The following is a 21,661-nucleotide window of genomic DNA, read 5'->3' on the forward strand; positions in this document are numbered from 1 at the left end:
CAGTGACCCAGTGGCTTCAACAAAGTTTCACATAGCATGCACAGATTAATTCCAGAAAGAATCCTTTGAGTTCCGACAGTCACTTCATGTGGTGGGGTGTGGGGGTGTGGAGACAATATAAAAAAATAAAAAGAACAGAAGCCAAAGGAAAGATAAGGTGGCCTAACCTGGAGAGTACCAAGCTGGCCTCCACCTTGTCTTGTACTCGCTCACAAGACTGTGAAGTTCTGTGTCAACAAGGTCGTATTTCGTATGCAGAAATAAACCAAAAGTGCCTGAGTGCCAGCCAAGGTATAGCTGCTTCCAGTTCCTTTTATTCTGGATGGTGAATGAGAAGGATTTTTTGGGTATACAGGACCCATAGTTACATTATACCCATTATTACCAGAACCAAGTGCGTTTGGCCTGGAGTCATTAAAGCTTGGTCAATGTGAAGCTTCTTTGTACTGTTTTCATGATCACTTGCTCTACATGTGAGTGAATTATGCAGCTGATATGTAATTCTACTCCAAAAAAGTGATCGTACTTGCTCTAAGAAACTTGTTAGGAATTGGTTGCATTATGTCAAGATCTGCTTGTCCTGGGAGGCCTAATATCAGAAAATTTCAAGGAAGCAATATGTAGGGCCACTCTAAGACTCCGACTGTTGTTCAGGAATCTCCTTCAAGTGCGTAAACGATCAGCTGGTTACCATGCTACCTCCCATAGCATGTCCATGATCCCATTTGACATGAAAAAACATACTAATATATTGCTTCTAAAGGAAAAGATAGTAAAGGGATTAAAAGATGCTTGCTCTCTAGTTCTCTTGAGATGTACAGAATTTAAATCAACAGCTAAAGCACTTCCATACTCTTTTTATCTGGGCTCAGTGCTGCATCTATCCTTTCAGTCACAACATTACATCTGATGAAGACTGAATTTTCTTTTCATGAACCACAGATGTCAGGTCAGATATGCATACTATTTTGCTCACTTCCATCAGGACATTTAGCATAGGAAAATCCTGCTTTATGTGCCTGAGGAAAAACTTCAAATTAGTTCTATCACTCCATTTCTGAACAACACACAAACGCCCACCGTCATGTTTTTTTTATTAGCATCAAAATTGAGACATGGAAGCTACATGATCTGATTTAAAATGTGGTTTCACACAAACAACTTCAACAATTGCTTATTGTGGAGGAGGTGAGAAGACATTTTATTTGAACCTGGCTTCTAAGAGATGCTAACAGCAGTTCAGTTTGACATCAAATATTGCACTATTCTAACAATAGATTTGACCGAAGTGGTTTAACAGCCTGATAGCCCTGTTGCTTCTGATTTAAAAATTTTGCAAGGGTCTTCTTTGAACTTGGAATCTGGAAAAGCATGTCCTCCAGTGTGCACATGGTTATCTGTCCTGAAGCTTGTAGTTTCACGTAAGTATCTCCTAATTTGGCAGAAAGGTCAGGGGTTTCTTCCATCTTTTCTCTAACCATAGCCAGCTAAGGAGGAGAAAATGACACTGTTACAGTTAGCAAAGGAAAATTTCATTCAACCACCATACTGAAGACCAGCAATCATTCAAACAACAAAAAAAATACACTAAGATACGTGGTTAATGCAATGACTCATAAGAAGAGGATTTGATGCAGCACACATTATATATCACCAGACAATGGTGGAAATACACTTGATACCTATTAGAGTTTATTAGATTTAAAACTTCCTCAAAGTTGCATAGTCCTATTTTCAGTCCTAGTACAGACTAAGACAATTATTTTCTATTTAAACCCAGGAAACTTAATTGCTTCCTGGAATCTACTTTCCAGATCAGCACAATTCTAATTATTATTATGTACCACACTATATGTACAAGAAGTCAGACTATGTAACACTGAGAAGTTCTGTATGCCATACACAAGAGCACAAGCTCAAGTATAAGTAAATTCCTTAAAAACTTTATTGATCAATAACATTTTGTGGAATGAATGGGTTAGCGCTAATGCTTAGTCTTCTTAGGAACGGTCACAAATTTGCCAAAAAAAATCAAAATACAACACTGACACAAGCAACATTTCTTGCAATAAATTTACAAAATTAAATGATGATTAAATTTTTTTCTTTTCAACATAGCAGTTAATATACATGGGCTACATTTTGAAAGATACACCCTCCTTCTATGGCGTTTGTTATTTTACATATCAGTTATTCATTTTGTTTAATAGGCAGCAGTGAAAGGCTAAGTATTTAATTATTAACACAGTCTTAAAATATCATGTTCTGTAGACATGTTCAAGACTAATACACCAGTAAGTTTCAGGAAAAGCCACAGGAATGCTGCCAAGCTGAAACTACATATAGCACATATGTGCTCCGAAGGAAGCCTTCTTGGTGATCAATACTGTCAAAACTATTTTTTTACAGTAAAATATAGTAAAATAGAAAAGCTATGATTTCCCATATCACACTTCCCTCTATAGCATAACAGGTTTTTGCAAATATTAGCAACCTCACAATACTGCTGTGATCAGAACTTTAATCTCATTTTTACATCAAATGACAATAGCATAGAAGGCAAGGGATTATTTAATGCCACTAGGGAACGCTTCATGTACATTCAGATGAAATTTGAGCTTATAAAAGCAATATCCACAGTAAAAAAAAGAAAGTGGACAGCTAAGTGCTTTGTCCAACAGTGCAGAAAGCCAGCCAGCTGCTTTGGCATCTGAATGCATCAGAACCCAAACAACTTTAGTAGGGTGAACTCAGGCACCTGAAGTTCTGTAGCTGACTTACCACCTGCTCAGAAAACTTGATCTTTTTCACAAAGGGAGGAGTATCTTCTTCCACTGCTGCTTCTAATGTCTTTATTACTTCTTCTAGCAAACCAGATCTGAGCTGGACAAGAACCTTAAAAATAAAACAAACCATACCACACAAATAGCACTTCTCAACAGAATGCAATTTTTTAAAAAAAACAAGTGTTTGAGGAAGACATGAAGCAAAGCAGGACAAAATACATTTCTAGATGCTGTGCTGATGAAAATCCACTAATCACAAATAAAGCAGAAGGAATGATCAGTTTCCACAGAGGTTTGGGTTTTTGTCACAGATGGGACCTGCAAAGGAAGGGTAAGCCTGGAGGCAGAGCTCCTCTGATGGAGCTGCATTAGCTGTTCTTAAATAAAGTGTTTTTTTCTATAGCTTAGAGAAGTCACTTACAGGGCACATGCAGTGTTTTCTGCAGGTTTCACTTTTTCTCAGGTTGTAGACCATGCAATTAAAGAAAAAAATTGTTGTATGTACATATGTGGTTAAGGTTCGTAGGGCTGAAGGAGGTCTGAAGTGGGCAGGGCACACCTAAGCAAGGCATTTACTTGGAGCTGTGTTTTTTGAAATCTCTTACAGTGAGAAAGCAAAAAGCTACAATGACATAATTAAAAAATGTTCATAGGCCTATACTCAAAGAGGTAGGACTGGTCTACTGTCCATTCCCATCTATGGTAAGAAGTGATCTTAAATAATGGGGGGAGCATGTTAACAATTCAGAATGTAACTCATGCAACTGACAGAAATTGTGGGTTGGCTCAAAAAACAAGCTCGGGAACAGTACTGATACATGCCTGTGCTACTTAGAAGCTGGCCTTCTCTTACTTTGCACATGGGAGTTTTTTGTCCAGCATAGCATACTTCTTTGCAAGATTCTACTACAAAGTAAGCATACTTACTTTAAGATTATTGTATAGTTTGTTCTCTGTTTTCATAATCTGGGAACAATACAATTTGGCTTGCACTACATCATTCTAGGAAGGAATTATAAATAATAAAAAAATATGGTTACACGTGACACACTTCCACAATACAAGTTCAAGAAAAACAATAGTCATTCACGATTTTTCAAGGAATCACAAACTAGCATCTAGAACCCCTTCAACAAGACCCATAAACTCCAAACAGCATCCAGCCTGTCAAAGGAATAGCCCACACTGGGGTTCCCATATCATCCAGCTCCTTAGCACATCAGGCAGTGCTCCCTGCCTCAGATCAGCAGGGAAAGGAAGCATGTAACCAACACCGAACATGACATCACCTAAAAGAGAAAAGATTTACACGCATGCTCGGTTTGGCACATATCAGAGTACTTGAATGAAGTGCAGCATATGTTAATGTGGGTATTTGTCTGCCCAGCGCTTTTAACATTTTGGGCATACACATTTACAGTACTGTATCTATGCCATCAACTGATTTGTATACACAGTAAATGTTACAGTGACATTTACTAGACCAAGCACTGTTACTTGGGATCAAGAAACATCTCACAGCAAGATGTACTGTCAAAGAACATGCAGCTTAACGAACAGTAAAGTGTAATGCGGGGCGTTATTCTGTTTGCAAAACAAGAATTTTAACTGATTTTTGCATAAAACAGCAGCATCAAGGATATTTCAAGTTGTTTCAGACACAGAGATTTTGTTTTTTAACCTCAACGCCAATGAGAAGCCCTGTCATGCCATCATGCACACGAATAAATTAATTTCAACGATGCTATTGTTCAGTGCCTCTGTTCAAAGAGACAGTGCAAAAAAACCAAGAGCGCATACGAAAATTTTAGCAATTCTACTTCATTCATTCAAATACTTGAACAACATCAAAATGTTAGCTCTTACAGTGCCTCTGACCTCTCTTCAGAGAAGGTTCAGAATTTCCTCAAGCTGTATACACACAGATTAACAACAGAGGAAATGCTAGACTTTAGAACTTCCCAACTTATTCGCCTGCTCAGTCTTTCACCCTGTACTGCCTCAGAGCCTCTTCATATCAGTGCTTAGGTACATGAGGTATATGAACACCTTCCCCTGAAGAAACATGTGGAGAATGACAGGCCATCTCCCAGGCAGTAGGGCAATACCCATCATAGCCTTTGAGTTTGCCTCCCAAGATAAACATTTTAATGAGATGATTGTGCAAATATTTTAAACTGTCATTTTAATTATATTTGAAGGAAAGCATCACTAAAAAGCAGTATCTGCAGGACTTGGCCCATGGTTACATCTAACCTGCTGGCCCAACTCTTATTTTCTAAAAATATTCTACATGGCATTGTCACTAGCACAAAATGCCTGTGCATTAGACTCAAGACATATGTTTAGATTTAAGAACTTCCACATTCACTTCCACATGTAGGATTTGTCTATAATCCTACTCTTTTGAGGGTCTACAAGTTCTAGTACTTGAAGTTATTACATAGATCAGTTATGCTTCCTCTGTGTTAGCTTCCTTTCATTGAGTACCTTACTACAATAAAACTCTAAGAGATGCAGGCACAAACCAAACAAAAGGTACCGTACCCGCTTCAGAGCAGTTGCCACAGCAAAGCATAACACTTGTGGAGGTAATGTTTCACCTTTTAGCTGTGCTTCTTCAAGCAGTTTCGCACAGATTTTGCAAGAATCCAGGTTGTCCTGCACAGAAATTTCAAATCTAAGTTGCACTTGTTATTCTTGTTATCTGAAAGGACTGTAGGCAATTGCAATCACATTAAGAAGGCATTAAGAAGTCAACATACCCTAAGATAACCAAAGTAATCCATACCTGAACCCAACCAAGCAGATTCTGTGTAGTACTTCTTGAAAAACACATCAAAGTAAGATATTCAAAGCCAGAGAGTTCAAAAGGGAGTAAAAATAACTTACATTATTTTAGCAACGACACCTTACCCTACCTGTTTTGGCTTCTACAAGAGATAAAACAACCCTAGCAGCATGCTAAAACCAGAAGACACTTGCCTTTGCACTTTGCAATGACTCCCAAATCAGGAAGAAAGCTGATTTTTTGTCCTTACTTTATTCTAAAAGCTACATTTGATAGTTAATAAAAATCAATGTTTTCTAAACACTGAATTACTCAGCACCATTACACTACAGAAATCTGTGTATATGCAAATTTGAACGTTCAGCAATTTTTAGCCTCTCTTGCAGATTAAATCTTGCAAGACATTTCCAAATTATATATTCTAATATGATAGCTTAGACATTTGCCAGAAACGCACACAGCTTCCATTATTGCTGGCACTATTTTCAATAGAAGTCTATCATAAAAGCCAATGACCTGCGTGTTTTCTCACATATCACCAACTCTCAAAAGCAATGCTCCTCACACTGGAAATTATGATTTGAGCTGACTGGACCCCAAACAAAAATACGTGTCAAACTTAAAAGCTGGCAGCAAGAAGATTTTGTAACAACTGGTACCACCAATATGGATAAGAGTCTCCATATTCCTTCCTGCTAATTGGTGTTGATTTCAGCTCCTACTGTTCAAAGTGTCATTCCTGCAAAATACTTGCCATGATTTAAGGGACAGGGTCATCCTTTGGGTGTTCAAGGAATGCTTTTCCATGCCACTGCTGCATGGTCTGCACAGCTTGTAAAAATACCTTTTAAACCACACAAAAAAACTGCGACTTAAAACGTGTTCTTTGACAATTAGAAACATTCTGACCACCAGAAGATTGATTATTACATAAATAATTTGTTGTCATCAAAAGGCCTATATCCTTTTCCTGCACATAAAGAAGGACCATTTGTTACCTTAGAGGACAGCAGTGCCTTACAATGATTTAAAACATTCCAGAAGAATTTTAGAGTTGACCTCTAAAACACTTCTGTACAAAGATGAAACATTTAATTCCTTTGTTTCTGCACTAAAAATAATATAAGCTTTAAGCCTTGTGTACATTTTTCTGTACCGGTCTCCAGCACAGCTATTCAAAAGTAACCAAGAATTAACCTAGTAAAAATCCAGCACTGCTCTTCATGATACCAGCACCATTATTTCCAGTATTTAGGTAGTGCACCTTGAAGATATTTCCATTCAAGTTTTTTTTTTCCTGAAGTTTCTTGTGTTGCATCATGAGTAAATACGCCTTTGAGCTTCATGGTTTCTCCTTCTACCACTAACAGCTGAATCAACAAAGTAAGCTTTTGAAAGAGCTCCACCTAATCTTCTCCAGTGCTTAAAGAGTTACTACAGCTTATTCCCTGATGGACAGTATTTTATTTTAATAAAAAAAAACCCACAAATTTATTGTGGCTGTTAAAACAACAGGGTGACAGTTTAGAATCATTCCGCCTTTATTTTTATCAATTTGCTAATAAAGTAATGATGGGCCATATTCTCTATTGAAAACACGGGTAGGGTGAGAAGCAGTAGAAAACAGAAGTCTCAAAGACCTCTTCCCATTGCACATGCCATGGATCGAAGACTTCTGGCAGTAGGCCATGGAAATAAGCTGAGAGACCGTAACCATCAATCTCTAGCTGTTTTTACTGGCAGACAATTTCCACAGCTTGCTCTCAGCTCTGTCTACTACCCCACTTTCAAACACCAAAGCCACACGGCTGTTTCTATTTCCCCTGACCTAAAGGCAGCCCTGACTCATTAGAACTGAGAATTTCAGAAGCACCACACCAACTACTGCTGAGTTACCATTTTAGGCCAACTCATTCTTATCACGTATGTACTCGATTTCATTGTATGGTCAACTGAGAAGTCTGAGGAAGTTCAGAGGTGTATTTTTTCTCAGGTAGTGTCTTGCTTTCTAAAAACAGAGAAATTGAAGAAGAGTTTCCTTCTAAGTTTGGGAAGGGCCTAAGTTAGTATTTCAAAGTACAGAATTGATTCACATCTGGAGAGGAAGATCAAAATAAAAAAGTTTGTAGGTCTCACTTTGTTACAAAAGGGAAACAGCTCCAAGGAAACACTCGTAGAACACATGTAGCCTAGTTTCTTACTGTGTCTATACTCCTTTTTCACTAACCTAAAAACACAGTTAAACTTGAGGGGCTGCCTGTTTCTCACTGAAAGCATTAGTTTAGGTTTCTTTTATCTACTCAGCTGCCCATTTTCATTAGGCATGTAGGAACAGCCTACTTCTAAGAATTCTAATCCTTGTCAAATTTTAGTGCAACAACAGGAAGGGCTCAAGGTTATTTGGAGGGCGAGGGGAGAAATGGATGGGAGATGTTTGACAAACAGAATATATATATATATGCCTTGCCTCTTAAGGAAGTCAGGCTATAAAACCAATATTGAGGCTGAAGCACAGAGTATAGTCTGAAGAGATGCAAAGATCCCAGAGAAAGAACACTATCAGCTAATCAAAGGCTGTATCAAATTGTCCCTTAGTGCTTATGTCCATGTAATTTTTTTGAGATTTGTTTTGCAACATTAGTTTGTATGGGAGGCTATATTATGTGCACTGTATCATGGAAAATGAAGCAAGTTAAGACTTAAATATGTCTAAAATGTTTGCAGTAGGTAAGAAATCATGACTGGGAACATACATAAATTTTAAAATCCAAAAAGAAGGAAGACACAGAGAAGGCATTTCAAGTAGTTTTTCATAATGTAATATGAAAATACTTACCAACTTGTAGCATATTGCAAATGCAAGTAGGTAGGTTTCTTTGTTGAATGGTATACCTTGTTTTTTCATTTCTACCAGAATTTCCAAGGCACCTATCAAAAATACATTAGTGTTACTCTCTTCAGAAATTTAAGGCTGTACATTTAGTAACTGAAAAAAAAAATAATTTCAACATAGTATGAGCTCAGTAATTCTATTTTAAAGTAAGAATGTAAACTGAAATCTGTTTATTGTTTAGGAAGTTAATACATTTTTAAAAGTTTAATTTAGGGTCAGTTGGACGTAAATATTTCTTCCCAGCATGGAGATTTTCTATCTACATTTGTGTCTGGCTTGTTCTATAATTTTCATACAAATCTAAAAATCAGATACTTGACAAAGCCACTGCCATTCTTCCTAGCTGCTCAGGAAGCAAGCTTGATCAAAGCTTCCACCATTTTAGGTAAACTAACAGCTCCTCAGTACACACACCGTACCACAACACTGCCTTTAGGCTCTGATCTAATTATTTTTACAGTAGATCAGTCTCAACTTTTAGGACAACTATTGGACTTAAATTTGCCACATGTCAAGAGACAAAGAGCTGCGTGTTCAACAAAATTCAAATTAAGGGATTTGCTTGAAAAGCTTACTCCACACTCAATTTAAGATTCTCTCATGAAAAGTCTTTTGAGTCAGGTCAGATAATTCCCCCTTACCCTCACAAAGGGCCAAACTGATGTGAAGCATTTGACCTAAATATTGCAGTAGCTACTCTGTGTGGGCACACTAGTAAAACAGATCAAGAACATCTGGTTTTGTTATCAAATGAAAAGGGGTACGCTTCCCTGCTTTGACACAAATGCAGAACTGCCAAGAAACCTGTTGAAGAACTTACTGTTCTAAAGCCCACGTAAACCAAACTTTGAATAAAGAAAATAAAAAGCTATAGGAAATTACAAACCAAAGAGAAGTTAAGCCTTCAGAGAAGAGGGTTTAGGAAAAAAGCCTCCCTGGACAATCACAACTCTGTGCAACTAGGAATGGTAAGAATAGCATTGGAAGTATAAAACAAATACAGCCCTCTTTTTATTACACACTACAGTACAGCTCATTTACATCTACACTGATTTACATGATGTTTGGCCTTCTAAACCCATAAACCCATCAGCAATGTTCATGAAAAAGATATATATTTATATACACACAGACTTACAGTGAGAAGCATCCTTCTCAAAATGCATTTGCCTTAGCAAACACAATACTTACTTTCAAAATGGCCCTTTTTAAACAACATAGTCATCAAAATATGGAATGATGTACTTTCTGAGAAAAAACCACGCAAATTCTGGAGAAGAAACATACAAACAGAGGAAGTGTAAAGAAAGCTAGGACAGTGAGCGTTTTTCCCATGCACCGCGTTTAGCAGGTCTTCCTGCTGGAATAAGCCCCATCTTCACAAGTTCAACATTTAATTCCACGGGTTCCCTGACTGTCACTCTGTCAAGTGACTTCTCAAATACCAGTGACTCATCATGGTCAAAAGCTTACTAAAATGAAACAGAAATTTCCCAGAGATTCCCACTATGATTTTTTTTTAATGACAGATTGTGACCTCTACGTTAAAGAAAGCAGAAGTCAACTAATGGCAACTCCAAAAGCTCAGCAGAAATACAGCTTGCAGCTGATTAACAGTATCTTTGGGGTAAAATACCACCATCATGAAACTGAAAGCATTTTTTTGCTCATCACAGTATCAAATGAGGAACAGATCAACACAAGGAATGGAGTGATGACAAACAGAGTAGGAGAAGAAAGCGCAAGTATATTTTACATTCCATTCCAATCACACTGTGTGTTGGAAACAGCCAAATAAAATGCCAGAGGCATTAAGTGTAAATTTCTACAGTGGAGTCTCAAGAAGTGGTACTGTACTTACTATTCATCAGTTACTAAGTCCTGCAAGTACTGCAGGACCTGTCTTAATGACATAAACATCAATCAAAAAACCCCCCAACAAAATCCAAACCAAAACAAAAACCACACATCCTCTTACACGTGCCTAATTTAAGAATAGTAGCCCAAGTACTCCCATTTCTGGCTAAGCATATCTTGTGCCTTAAAGAATTAACATCACAGAGATGACTTTGCACTGTCTGACAGAGATTTTTGAAGACATAACTTTTTTGCACAGAATTTCTTTATTATACACTAAGCATGATTAGTATCTTGTCATAATAGCACACACAGCATTTTACAGATGTTCAAAAACCAGTCCTTAAGTTTCTTCAGCACTAAAATGGCCAAGTTCCTGAGCTGATGAATATTATACAGGGTTCAGAGGGAGTTTCAGTACAGAGTAACGTGATAAATCTGTTGGTGCAAATAACCCAAGGGATTTCAGAGGACTACTACATAAAATCTCAGAAGTATTCATTTCCAAGAATGATCTAATGCAACACAGGATGCAGGAAAACATGCATCACCTGTGTTCATTCAAGGACTTATTTTTTGATCAGTACTTTTTATTCAAATTATGCAAATATACATAAATACAATAATAAAGTTATCAGTCAAACTAGCATTTAATTTTAATTACTTTTTTGCTATTTTTAAAACACAAACCATGCAATCTGTATACTAACATTAATGTCATAGACATCCTTACTACTGCAACATGCGTATTTCTAGTCTGCAAGCTCATACAAGGCTCATGTGTAGCATACCAATTAGTCATACTGGACTAATAATAATGACAATAGTATCTTCAAAATACATTGGGGAATTACCTGATCTTTAATAAGTTCTACTGCAGGCCTTTCAAGGTCCAGCTCATAACATAGCCTCATAAAGAGGGGCCCAAATTTAAAATTATGTAAGGCTGTGATTCCATTCTGTTTGTGGTACCTAATGGAAAGATTAGAAAAAGTTAATCACACAAGGGCATGAAATCTATCAAGAGAAAAAAGCTTTAAACAGACAGAAAGATCTGTATGGGCAATGACAGTTCTCCATCTGCACCAGCCAATGACATTTAGATAACAAAAGGTTAATTTTATGGAAAAAAAAATTGTTTTGATTAAAAGAATAAATTAACTAGCAATATGTAATATCGTCTATTTCCAATGAAGTAACCTGCATTGGATTAGTAATAGAATGGGATCTCTGCCATGAAAATTCCCAGCTACTTTACCTTCTGTACACACAGTAATAGCACAAGAAGTTGCAACAGTCTATATTAGCAGCAGTACCTGCTAAAGTACCTCACTTTTTCTCTCCTACACTAAAAAATAAATAAAAAGATAAAAATACGGATAAAAATTTCATTTCTTTCTCTGTAGCTCCTACACTGTAATTGCTGGGAAGGCTTTCATTCACAAAACCTCCTGACCTGCCACTGCTGGGTCCAGACCAGTTTATAACCAGGCGTGTCTCAGCTGGAAAATGCCACTGAAGACACTACTCTCTCAGCTGCGAGATGACATTTCTATGTGGCTCCGCATTCATCTGCATACAATAGGACACCACTTTGCTCCTGCAGCTTGACTCTCCTTTGATCTGAGTCTTTGAAGGTATGGAAGATCCCAAGTAAATGAAAATACAGCCATAATTTAAGGGATTAACTATGTATATAGCAACTGAATTAGGGCAAGCTCTCAACTGCAGACATCACCTGATAACCTACCAAAAGCAAAAAAATAAAGACAGAAAAGAGTTTTACCTGGATTGTTAAAAATACCTGTAAATAACTTTTCTGGCTAGTTCCACATCAGATGAAGTCTGACATAAATGCAGCAAATTTTTTAATTCATTTTTGAGAATCATTCCATTTTGCTTTAGTTTTTCTTTAATACTTTTAAAATATGGATCTGAAAATAAAAAACATTATAGCAGCAGTCTATAGACAATTCCATTACCCATGTTGCATACCTGGTACCTGAAACATGGAGATTCAATGAAGCAGAAAGCTTGGTTTTCTCACCAAGAAAAGTGCATAAAGCTTCTCACAGACAAGCATGTCTAGGTGTCCCCATGAAGTCATCTCAGACTTGGAAAACCAAGCAGTTGCTTACTGTGACTTATTTCATTGTGTATGTTATGGAACACATCGGGTAATTAAAAAATTTTAAAGAGGAAGGAAGTTTTGTTAAGTGACATTTTCTGCCTTAGGTTCTTACTGTAAAAAGCAAGCAAGCAAGCAGAACTCACTCAGCATTCAAATTACCATAAGAACTTCTACTCAACACTAGTCTTAACAGAAGATTTAAGATCACAACTGATGCAAACACAAAGAGTCTCCTACATAATCTTTGTATTTCTACGTGTAGCCATAAACTTAAGAGTTGCTTCCCTTCCCATGCAAAAAAGAGGTTTCTCTCTCCAGCAGATTTTCCTAAGACAAAACAAGCACAAAGATAAGTCCTTCATTTGGCGATCTCAAGCCTCTGATTCAGACATACACAAGATTAAAATCACGTGTATCATGTCTTGGGCTGGGAAGTGAACTTTTTTGTAGCAGTTGCTGAGTCACCGTTTGCAAGCTAGTAACCTACACAACAGGTGCCATGTAAGCACCCCAGCGAACAATATATTCAGCTACTGGATGCATATCTGTTGCTACATGCAATACAGGTCCTTACTTAAGACTTGAGATGCAGTGCTGACTCCTGTGAAGTCAGAAGCATGTACATACATAAGTATACCTATGTAATAGTTGGGATGTGTTCAAAGGTGTGCAGAAATTTAAAAAGCATCTGGGATCTGAACTGTATTTGTATTACTGTAGGTAACTAACTGCTGTAGTTAACAGTATAACTGTTACAGTTAATAGTTGCATTATAACTATAACAAATAGCAGCCATTACATATTCTGGGTAAGTTACTGCTTTTTCCACTTCTAAACGATGTTTATTACTAGCCCTAATTACTTATTTTCATCTTTCAACTGTAGGTAACTGTTTCACTGCTGTAGTTATAACTATTACAGTTCATAGTTGCATTGTAACTATACTAAATAATAGCTATTATATATTCTGTGTAAGTTATTATTGCTTTTTCAATTTCTAAACCAAGTTTATTATTAACCCTAATTACTTACTCTCATTTTTCAATTATTAGACTTAACACTGAGTACAGAAACCATGCACACATACACACAAATAGGTGCTTAGCACATTTTCATCAGTTCTCAGAGGCTACCATTTGTACAAAACAAACCCTGTGATCTGTAAAGCCAAGTTATTTGGCTTTTACACACCTGTTTTAGCAAGAGTGATTGACTCATAGCAATAAATTCAATGCATCTCAAGTACAGGATGAATAAGCCCCAATATAAGTACAACATCATCACAGCAAAATGTAATAATTTTATCACTTTACCACTGCCCAAATTAAATTCTACTTTTACTTAATATCAAAGAACTGTCATGTTGACTTTATCTCCCTCTCTGTTTCAGAAGACCGGTTTATATAAAACTAAATTTGATTATTTGTCTCTCCCTTGCAACACACAAAAAATTAAAATTAACTACAGCCTTTGGAACGATTGCCAATTTGTATCACTAGAATGGCTGCACGTAATTAAACAGGTGCAGGAAATGGAGTTTTACCTAACCTTTCTTATTACATATTAAGGGCAGATTTATGTTTATATTTATATATTATTTTCCTTAACGAAAAGAATATGTATATATTTAAAACAGCATGACAAAGCCTCCATGAGAAAAAAGATCCATGGATCTTGCTCATTCATTAGTTTGGAAAACCTGAATTTTTTTGTTTTTCATATTCTGAATAAGCATATGTCATCTGGAATTGAATGTACAACTGAAAATTTAGGTTAGGTAAAAGGAAAAAAATCCAAAAAAATAAACTAAGTAATTTTACAGAGCAAATTAAGAGAGTTACTGGCATAGGACTTCCCTGGATAGTTACGTAGCTACTAAGCTTTGTATTATCTTTCTCTGCTGATGATGTATTTGAAGCAACATTTATAGACTGAAACAGTATTTTCTATTAGACTATCTGACAAAATTGGAAAAGCAAGGACACAAAGATTTCAGGTCTTATGTAAACACCCTGCATACTTGAAAGTTTTTTTCCAACACAGCATAACCAATATTGTTTCATTCCACCAAGTCTTAGATCTTCCAGTTTTAACAACAAAAAATTTGCAAGAGTAGGGCAAAAGCTCTTGCTTTAAATGGGGTCAATTGGTGTCATGTTATAATGACTCTGTCTTGCTTCCAAGGACTCTTGCTAAAATTGAGAGTGCTGATTATGAAGTAAGTACTAATACCTTTATTGCCGTGAACTTCATTTCTAATTGCCACTTTCATCTGCTGAAATTCTTGTAACTTTATATCATCTTCTGTTAGCAGGTATCGCTTCCCTACCATAAGAAAGAAAAAGGAAGGTTGAGTTTTATGTCACACTGTTTTAATACAATTGAACTTTGCATTTATGAATTACTGCTGTTAATCACTGTGTGATGCTGGACCACGGGCAGCATCACACTAAAAAAAAAAAGACTGCCAATATTGCAGTTGTTCATGTAGTTGACTAAAGAACCCAAGCACTATGTCACAGCTTTCCAGAGTTAAAAAGATGAAGTATGTGTTTATTGGAGGTGCATAAGAAAAAAACTAGAAACACCATTCCTCTCCACCTAGCCCAGGTACAAAAGGATTCTGTACAAGAATAAGGTCTTTCTCCAGGTCTTTCTCCCCTTTCGTGCTTTTATAATGATTTATCTTGTCATCTCTTTATTCACCACATTCATTAGTTGCACAGTTTCCTTTCCTCACATGTGATGTCCTCATTATTGCAGAATGAATCATTCTGGAAGCTCCAAACACAGCAGGAAGACAAAAGGAAAAAACCACAAAGCTTATTATTTCAAAAGTAGCAACAGTCAAGAGACCTAGTAAAGTTCTGATGCAGTACAGGTATCAGAGGTGAGACAGTCATTGAGTCTAGAATCTAAAAATTAACTTTGGGTGCTGACCTCAACTGTACTGTGTTGTAAGCTCCTTTAACAAAAGTGTCACGCAAATGCTATTTGTGAAGTTTCTACTGTTGTAAACCCAGTTCTCCAGCAGATTTTTATTTGCAACCAGTGCTTTTCTAACAGTGTCACAGTAATAAGTTTACGTTGTCACTATCTAATCTTCTAATTTTTTGGCTTCTTAAGACTGATTCTAATCATGACAGGAAAAGAGCAAGTACTGACCTGAGTTAGGTAATTTATTGTCCTTCTGCATCTCCCTAGCAAAACGTAACAGGCCGTGCAAATAAAAACACTTGCTTTCTATGCAAGTGAAGCATGCTAATGACACACTTCATAAAATCTGAAGAAAAAAATCCATTAAATAGCACCTTTAGCCATTAAACCTGACAGAAACAGTTCCAATGGTGAAACAAATACACTCCATCCAGCATAAAACTGGCCTGGATTACTCTGTCATTTACTTCCATGAAAATTCTCAGCTGATCTAAGACCGAAAGACCATCCCTGTCCCAAGCCTTTCCAGAGCTGATGTGGGAATTGTGCTGGTGCCTGGGGTTGGACAGGTACACCACGCTGCATGGACATGCAACAGTCACTGGCAGCGTCAGCAGAGAGCCTGGGGCAGCAGAATTTCATCCATTGTGAATTCAATTTGCTGAAATCTATTGCTGCCTTAAATTCATACCTCAGTGTGTTATAGAAACAAACGAGTGTAAAACCAAGTAAGAGAGCCTCCAAGGAAGAAGAAGGGAGATGGATATGATGGCTGGAGTGTGCAAGCGGTGCAGGTCATCCTGGAGAACTTAGCCCATCCAACCTGCTTTACCTCAGATGGGGTGCAGCCCTCTGAAAGGAAGGTCAGTGAAGAGTGCTGGGCAGACCACCATGCAGGGGGCACCTTCATGTGTCCAAGTGGTCTAACAGCATGTAGCCCAGCAAAACTTCATTGGCGTTGGCACAGAAGGCCATGAGCCTAGACGAGACTACAGTGGGGACCCCTCTACCATACACCTTTCCATGCACCCCTGAAAGCCCCTGAAGCCCCGGCGCGGTGCTGGTGACAACCAGCAGGTGCAGCCCAGGGTCTGGATAACGTTGTCGTCCTCTCAAGAGTAAATATGCATTCACAAAGCGGTGTCTGTGCGGTTCTTTTAAGGCCTGGTATCCAGCCAGCTGCAAGTCACGGGATACACCGCATACCGCTGCTGCCAGCCCTCCCCGCGGGTCAATCCTGCCGCACCAGCTCGGCCTGCCCCCCGCAGCACACACGGGCCCGCTCCGCACCCGCCGGCAGCCCCCGCCGCACCCCGCGCCCAGAGGGGCGCCCCCGCAGGCACTGTAGCTCCCGTCAAGCACAAGGCCGGCGGCGCTTGCCAGGCCTGCCGGGAGTTGTAGTGCTCCGGTCGGGCACCCAGCCGGAGGCAGCCCGGGGCCCCGGCCCCACCGCGCCGCCCGCTCCCGCCGCGCAGCCCGCGGTACCTCCAGACGCGCAGCCCCAGCAGCCCGCGGCGGGCGGGAGAACGGCCGAGCGCCACACCGCCCCCCGCACCATGCGCGGGCCGCGGCCGCCAAGCACCGCCGCCATCTTGTGCTCGGGCTCGCCGGAGGCGGCCGAGGGCGGAGCGCTCGCAGGCCTGACTCGGCCCGCCGCTCGCGTCCTCTCTCGGCGCCATGGCCGCCCCCGTGCTGCGGCGAGGCGTGCTCTGGAGCCGGAGGGCCCTCGGCGCTGCGGCAGGTCGGTGGTCCTTGGCGGGCGGCAGCCGGGCTCGCTGCGGCGGCGAGGCGGGGGTGGCGGGGCGTGCTGAGGGACGGCCCGGGGCGGCGGGGGACAGCCCTGGCGGGACGCGCCCACGAGGGGCCCTGGCTTCGGTGGCCGGCGCCGCGGGGAGCGTGAGCAGGGACGGGGTGCTGCGGGGGGACTTTTCCTTCGCCTTTGTACGGAGATAGAAAACCGGAGACGGCTCGGAGAACGGCGCGGTGCGGGAGACTTTTCCTAGTTAAATTCTACCGTGTCGAATTCATAGCTTGGTACCTTCCCTTTTGGGCCATGGGACGGCACGCGGAGCTGTGTGGAGGCCGCCAAACCCGCGGCACTAAGCGTTCGGCAGAAACCTGGTAACGCAGGTGACACAAGTGCCACAAGACTGATGGTTTTCAAAAGCCGCCTTTCCAAAAAACCCGACCTTTGGGAGGAACTGAACGCAGAAATGTTTACTTGAAGTGTGGTGGTGATGGGTAACTTCATTGTGCCTTTTCAGCATCCACATGCAGAAATTTACCTCAGCGCTGCTTCCTGGTAGCTAAATGCCCGTGTCTCGGAACCGCAGCCCTGTCCTCTGGCGCTGGAGCCGCTCGGCACTGACCCGGTGTGAAGAGCTCAGACTGACCTCAGTTGTTTGTGCTATAGAAAATAGTTCTTTAAAGCCTCGTGCTTGCTAGTGGTATCCTTAGCTGTCAACGAGCTTCCAGAAGTTTATCCAAAAAAACCCCCAACCCAGATCTTTAGGGTGCCTCTTTTGTCGACATAGTGAAAAATAGCTTTGAACAACCAAACAAAAATATCTCTTTTTCTTATTTTCCAACTCTTTGGTGAAGCATTGTATGTATTTTCATATTCTGACTGTGAAATTCTGTGTACCAGGTCTTTTTGACAAATATGTACAAAGATGTATAGAGCTGGACATGTGTGTCTAATGCCATGTCAGAAGGATGATAAGGAGAAAAACTGTTCCATCCCCATGAAAAACTTTCAGTGGTAGCGGATTTTCAGATAAAGGCTTTAAGGTAGCTGCTAAGAATTCCAAGTAGCATAGTAATGTCTGTTTTTAAAATATTTCATATTTCTTAACATTGATTTCTACAACCTTCTGCGTGTATTTCTGTATGCTCTTTCAACAAATTTTATCCAGATGTTCCTCATGCTTCTTCAAGGCTTCATCGTCTGAGTGATGCGCAACATGGCTTGTTCTTCCAGCTGAAACATCTTCCATTTTGTTTCAAAAGATAGAACAGTGTCTTGAGCAGAATTCAAAGGTGGTACAAAGAGTATTTAGAAAAAACTTTCAAAAGCACTGGAGTGCAGTTCACAGCGTATGCAGAAAAAGGAGATGGTCAAAAATGGGGTATTTCCGGATAAGCATCTACGTTTCATTTCCAGTGAGACGGATCTGTACAGGTGGAAAGAATAACCATACAACAACAACCAAAAAGCCTGTTTGTGTGTATTCATATTTTTTGCTTATGCTTTTATGCCCACATTTACTTAATTGCTAGCATTTATGAAAAACGTCTGTGTGCACAAAGAAGCTCTCCTTTATTGTTTGGGGTTTTTCCTACCTTTACAAATTTATTATTTGCTTAAATACAGTATTCAGGTTTGGGAAGATTTGTTTCATGCTGAAAAAAAACTTAGGGAAAAGATACTCTTTTTTAAAAATGACAGGGTAATGGCTCATCCACATACAAGGAATCTGAACTGTTAAGTAGCTGCTGGTGACAGCTGTGTCGTAAAGACAGTTTAATGCATCATTTCAGTAAACGTGACAGGAAACGGTGAGATCTAATTAAATGTTAATTTATTTAAAAATACATAGGCAACCTGACTTATGTAGTGATTTCTTTCTGCATTAGGTAGAAGATCTCTTCTTTCTGCAGCCTATGTGGACAGCTCAAAATGGGAAGAGAGACAAAAAGAGGAGCATAGCCTGGGTGAGAAAAGTTCTGTTTTTCTCTGCTTTGACTATTTGCAACCTGAACTCATTTTAGACTAGCTTGTCATCTGTAAATACTGCAAAATAAAAAGATACTTGTGGCAATATGCTTCCGAGGTTCTATGTCAAAATCTGCTCAACATGTTAAAAATGTCATATGTATTCAAAGCTGTGATGCAGAAAAAAGTTAAATTTGCCTGTTTAATTAATATTTGGTTTCTACAAGCTGATTTTTTTTCTTTCAGAAAATCCAAAACTTTTATGAATGTCATAGTTTTGTGTCTGACAGTTAAGACTCTCCAAGGGTTCTCTTCATTGATATTATTTAAATTGTAATGCAGTGTGAAAGAAGACTTATTCTGTAAGTATTACAGGGCATTCCTGTTTAAAAACATTTTTTAGAAGAACATTTTCCTTAAGAGTTTTGCAAGAGGGGAAGCTGCATTTCTTTTTGAAATTGTAGATATTTTCTTTTGAGGAAAAATTAAACTGAGTATTTTATTTCCAAGAAGTTGTACGTTAAACTGTATCTGCATATGGTACTGAGTTCTCTTGTGCAAATTTCATAGTTAAATTCTTCGACTAGAATACATTTGAAATTATATACAACCATCTTTTTGGTGGCTTATGTTAAATGGAAAGCATCAAGCAAAACATTTTTCTGTCCTAAAGGTACATAAGCATTATTTTATACCACAAGTGTTTTGGAGATGCCTTAATGCATAGTCTTTGTCTTACATTTTGCATTCCTGGGCCCCTGAACTGTGCTTGTTAATTGTAACACGGATTATCAGGCTGAAAGAATTGTGTGAAATTCAAGGGCTTTTGTCAGGCAGGAAGACAGACCAAATGATCACATAAGTGATGGGGTTTTTTATGGACTAATTTGTTTCTGTTGCTTGTGTCTACACAGCTAAGTTGGGATTGTCAATGTGTTTTACTGCAGATGGGCCAGAAGCAGCCAGTAGGTGCTCATTACTATAGCTTGAGTCCTGCAAAGACTGTTAATACCTTGTAACCCTTTACTACCAATAGGACTCCTCATGCAGTGCAGTGGTTTTTTGGGCTGGAGCCATAGGCTAGTGCCCTGGGATGCATTTGAACCAGTCATCTCCAGATGAAAAAAGGTTCTTACTTTAACAAACATAGACAATAGAAATTCACCATAGAAGAAAACATTTTTGTACAAGTGCTGGTACAGTCCATGTTTGGTTTTCCCCAGCCTGTCAAGACCTGTTGTGATGGTTTGGCAGGCACAGTTCTTGTTGCTGCTTTGGTGATGATCTTGATCCAAAGCAGATGTCTGTTCTATGCTTTTCAAAGAACTGCTTTGCATGTTCATTTTGTGTTCACAGAAAAAAGAAGAGTTAACATGGTGTCAGCTGTATTAGCATTTTCAAAGACACAGCCCTGCAGACCTCCTTCCTGTATGTCAGTTATATGGTTGCACATATTATCTTGTGTGTAGTAACTGGTGGTTTAGCTAGAGTGAATTCCTTGTGTTGAGGAGATGCTTTTTTATTTATTTCAAACACTGTTTCAGAACTGTTACTCTGCAAAACTACGTTGTGAGAATACATTTAAAGGGAAAAGAAGTATTTTTTATTTAAAGTCAGTTCTATTTCTGTGCTGCAGTGATGTGGTGCCATTCCAGACTCAAACTCATTTACTGTGTCTGTATAAGATTGGCTTTATTCTCCTCTCCATAGTCTCACTTTAGCATTCCAACTGTGAATGAGTTTAGCAAAATTCAGTACTGAAAAAAGTGTGGGAAAGAATGAAACTGTATTTAGCATACAGAAGCACATTTTTTCAAATAGGTAGGAATTGAAAATGTGTTAATTTGGAATTTACGAACCGCTTGCTGGTAGGAAGATACCTGAGTAGCAGTAATTTGTACTCCACTTACTGAAGAAATGGAAGGCATGCCTGGATTTAGATTCTCCAGTGTTTCAGTTGGCTTATTCACTAACAAGGGTAAAACTAAGTGACAGTAAGCATCTTGATGGAAGAACAGCAATTGCCAGAATCCCAGGAATGACAGAATCCAAGTGAGATAGGAAGTATCTTTTTGTTAGAAAAACTAACGGTACCCAAAATGGCTCATCCACAACACCAGGTGGCAGTGCTGCCCTTGTGGACGGGAATAATTTCCATTCAAATCCTTCTTGGGTATATAGCTGTGGTTCTTCCCAGAAGCTGCTTGAGATGTGGAAATACTGAGGAATGTGAAACATAAAAAGAAAAAAAAGTACTTTTCTCAGCTTTCCTTTATAATTTAATTGAGCCTTTAAAATAAATTAAGGCTTTCTTTATATAGAAAGTGGAATGTTGGCCTGTAAGTTAAGGCATTAGTGCTGCTTTCCAGGACAGGTAAGCTTCGCGTCACAGTTGTATCCACTTTCCTGTTGCTGCCTGGATTTCAACCCTGTCCTGGATGGACCACTTTTAAGAATAAGAGGGTAGTGACCTTACATGGTTACCACATGTGCCACATAATGTGGCTGCTTGCTGTGGATAGATACACTGTGAATCAAATTGAAACTGTGT

General features: G+C 39.1%; 2 protein-coding genes across 4 annotated transcripts in view; one reads left to right on the forward strand and one right to left on the reverse strand.

Annotated features, from left to right (window-relative positions):
* Positions 1-1,077: 1,077 nt before the first annotated feature.
* Positions 1,078-17,007, reverse strand: PTCD2 (pentatricopeptide repeat domain 2). Of its 2 annotated transcripts, XM_055698512.1 has the most exons (10): positions 16,881-17,007; positions 14,691-14,783; positions 12,132-12,261; positions 11,182-11,299; positions 9,662-9,740; positions 8,414-8,505; positions 5,334-5,447; positions 3,714-3,788; positions 2,782-2,895; positions 1,078-1,487 (listed from the first exon to the last, which is right to left on the reverse strand). In XM_055698512.1, the coding sequence occupies exons 1-10, from the start codon at positions 16,984-16,986 to the stop codon at positions 1,263-1,265; spliced, it is 1,146 nt and encodes a 381-aa protein (XP_055554487.1). In that variant the 5' UTR covers positions 16,987-17,007; the 3' UTR covers positions 1,078-1,262. The 2 variants fall into 2 exon arrangements, with proteins under 2 accessions (XP_055554487.1, XP_055554488.1); XM_055698513.1 differs by lacking the exon at positions 5,334-5,447.
* The window catches only part of MRPS27 (mitochondrial ribosomal protein S27), a 46,485-nt gene continuing 41,824 nt past the window's right edge, over positions 17,001-21,661 (forward strand). The window contains exons 1-2 of one of the 2 annotated variants that reach the window (XM_055698511.1): positions 17,001-17,136; positions 19,032-19,109. In XM_055698511.1, the coding sequence (XP_055554486.1) occupies positions 17,073-17,136; positions 19,032-19,109 (142 nt within the window). In that variant the 5' untranslated portion in view covers positions 17,001-17,072. Of the gene's footprint in view, positions 17,137-19,031; positions 19,110-19,452; positions 19,473-21,661 lie in introns of those variants that run through there. The other variant, XM_027807499.2, reaches the window with a different exon arrangement.

The sequence above is a fragment of the Falco cherrug genome, chromosome Z, assembly GCF_023634085.1.
Source record: "Falco cherrug isolate bFalChe1 chromosome Z, bFalChe1.pri, whole genome shotgun sequence".
Classification (NCBI taxonomy): Eukaryota; Metazoa; Chordata; class Aves; order Falconiformes; family Falconidae; genus Falco; species Falco cherrug.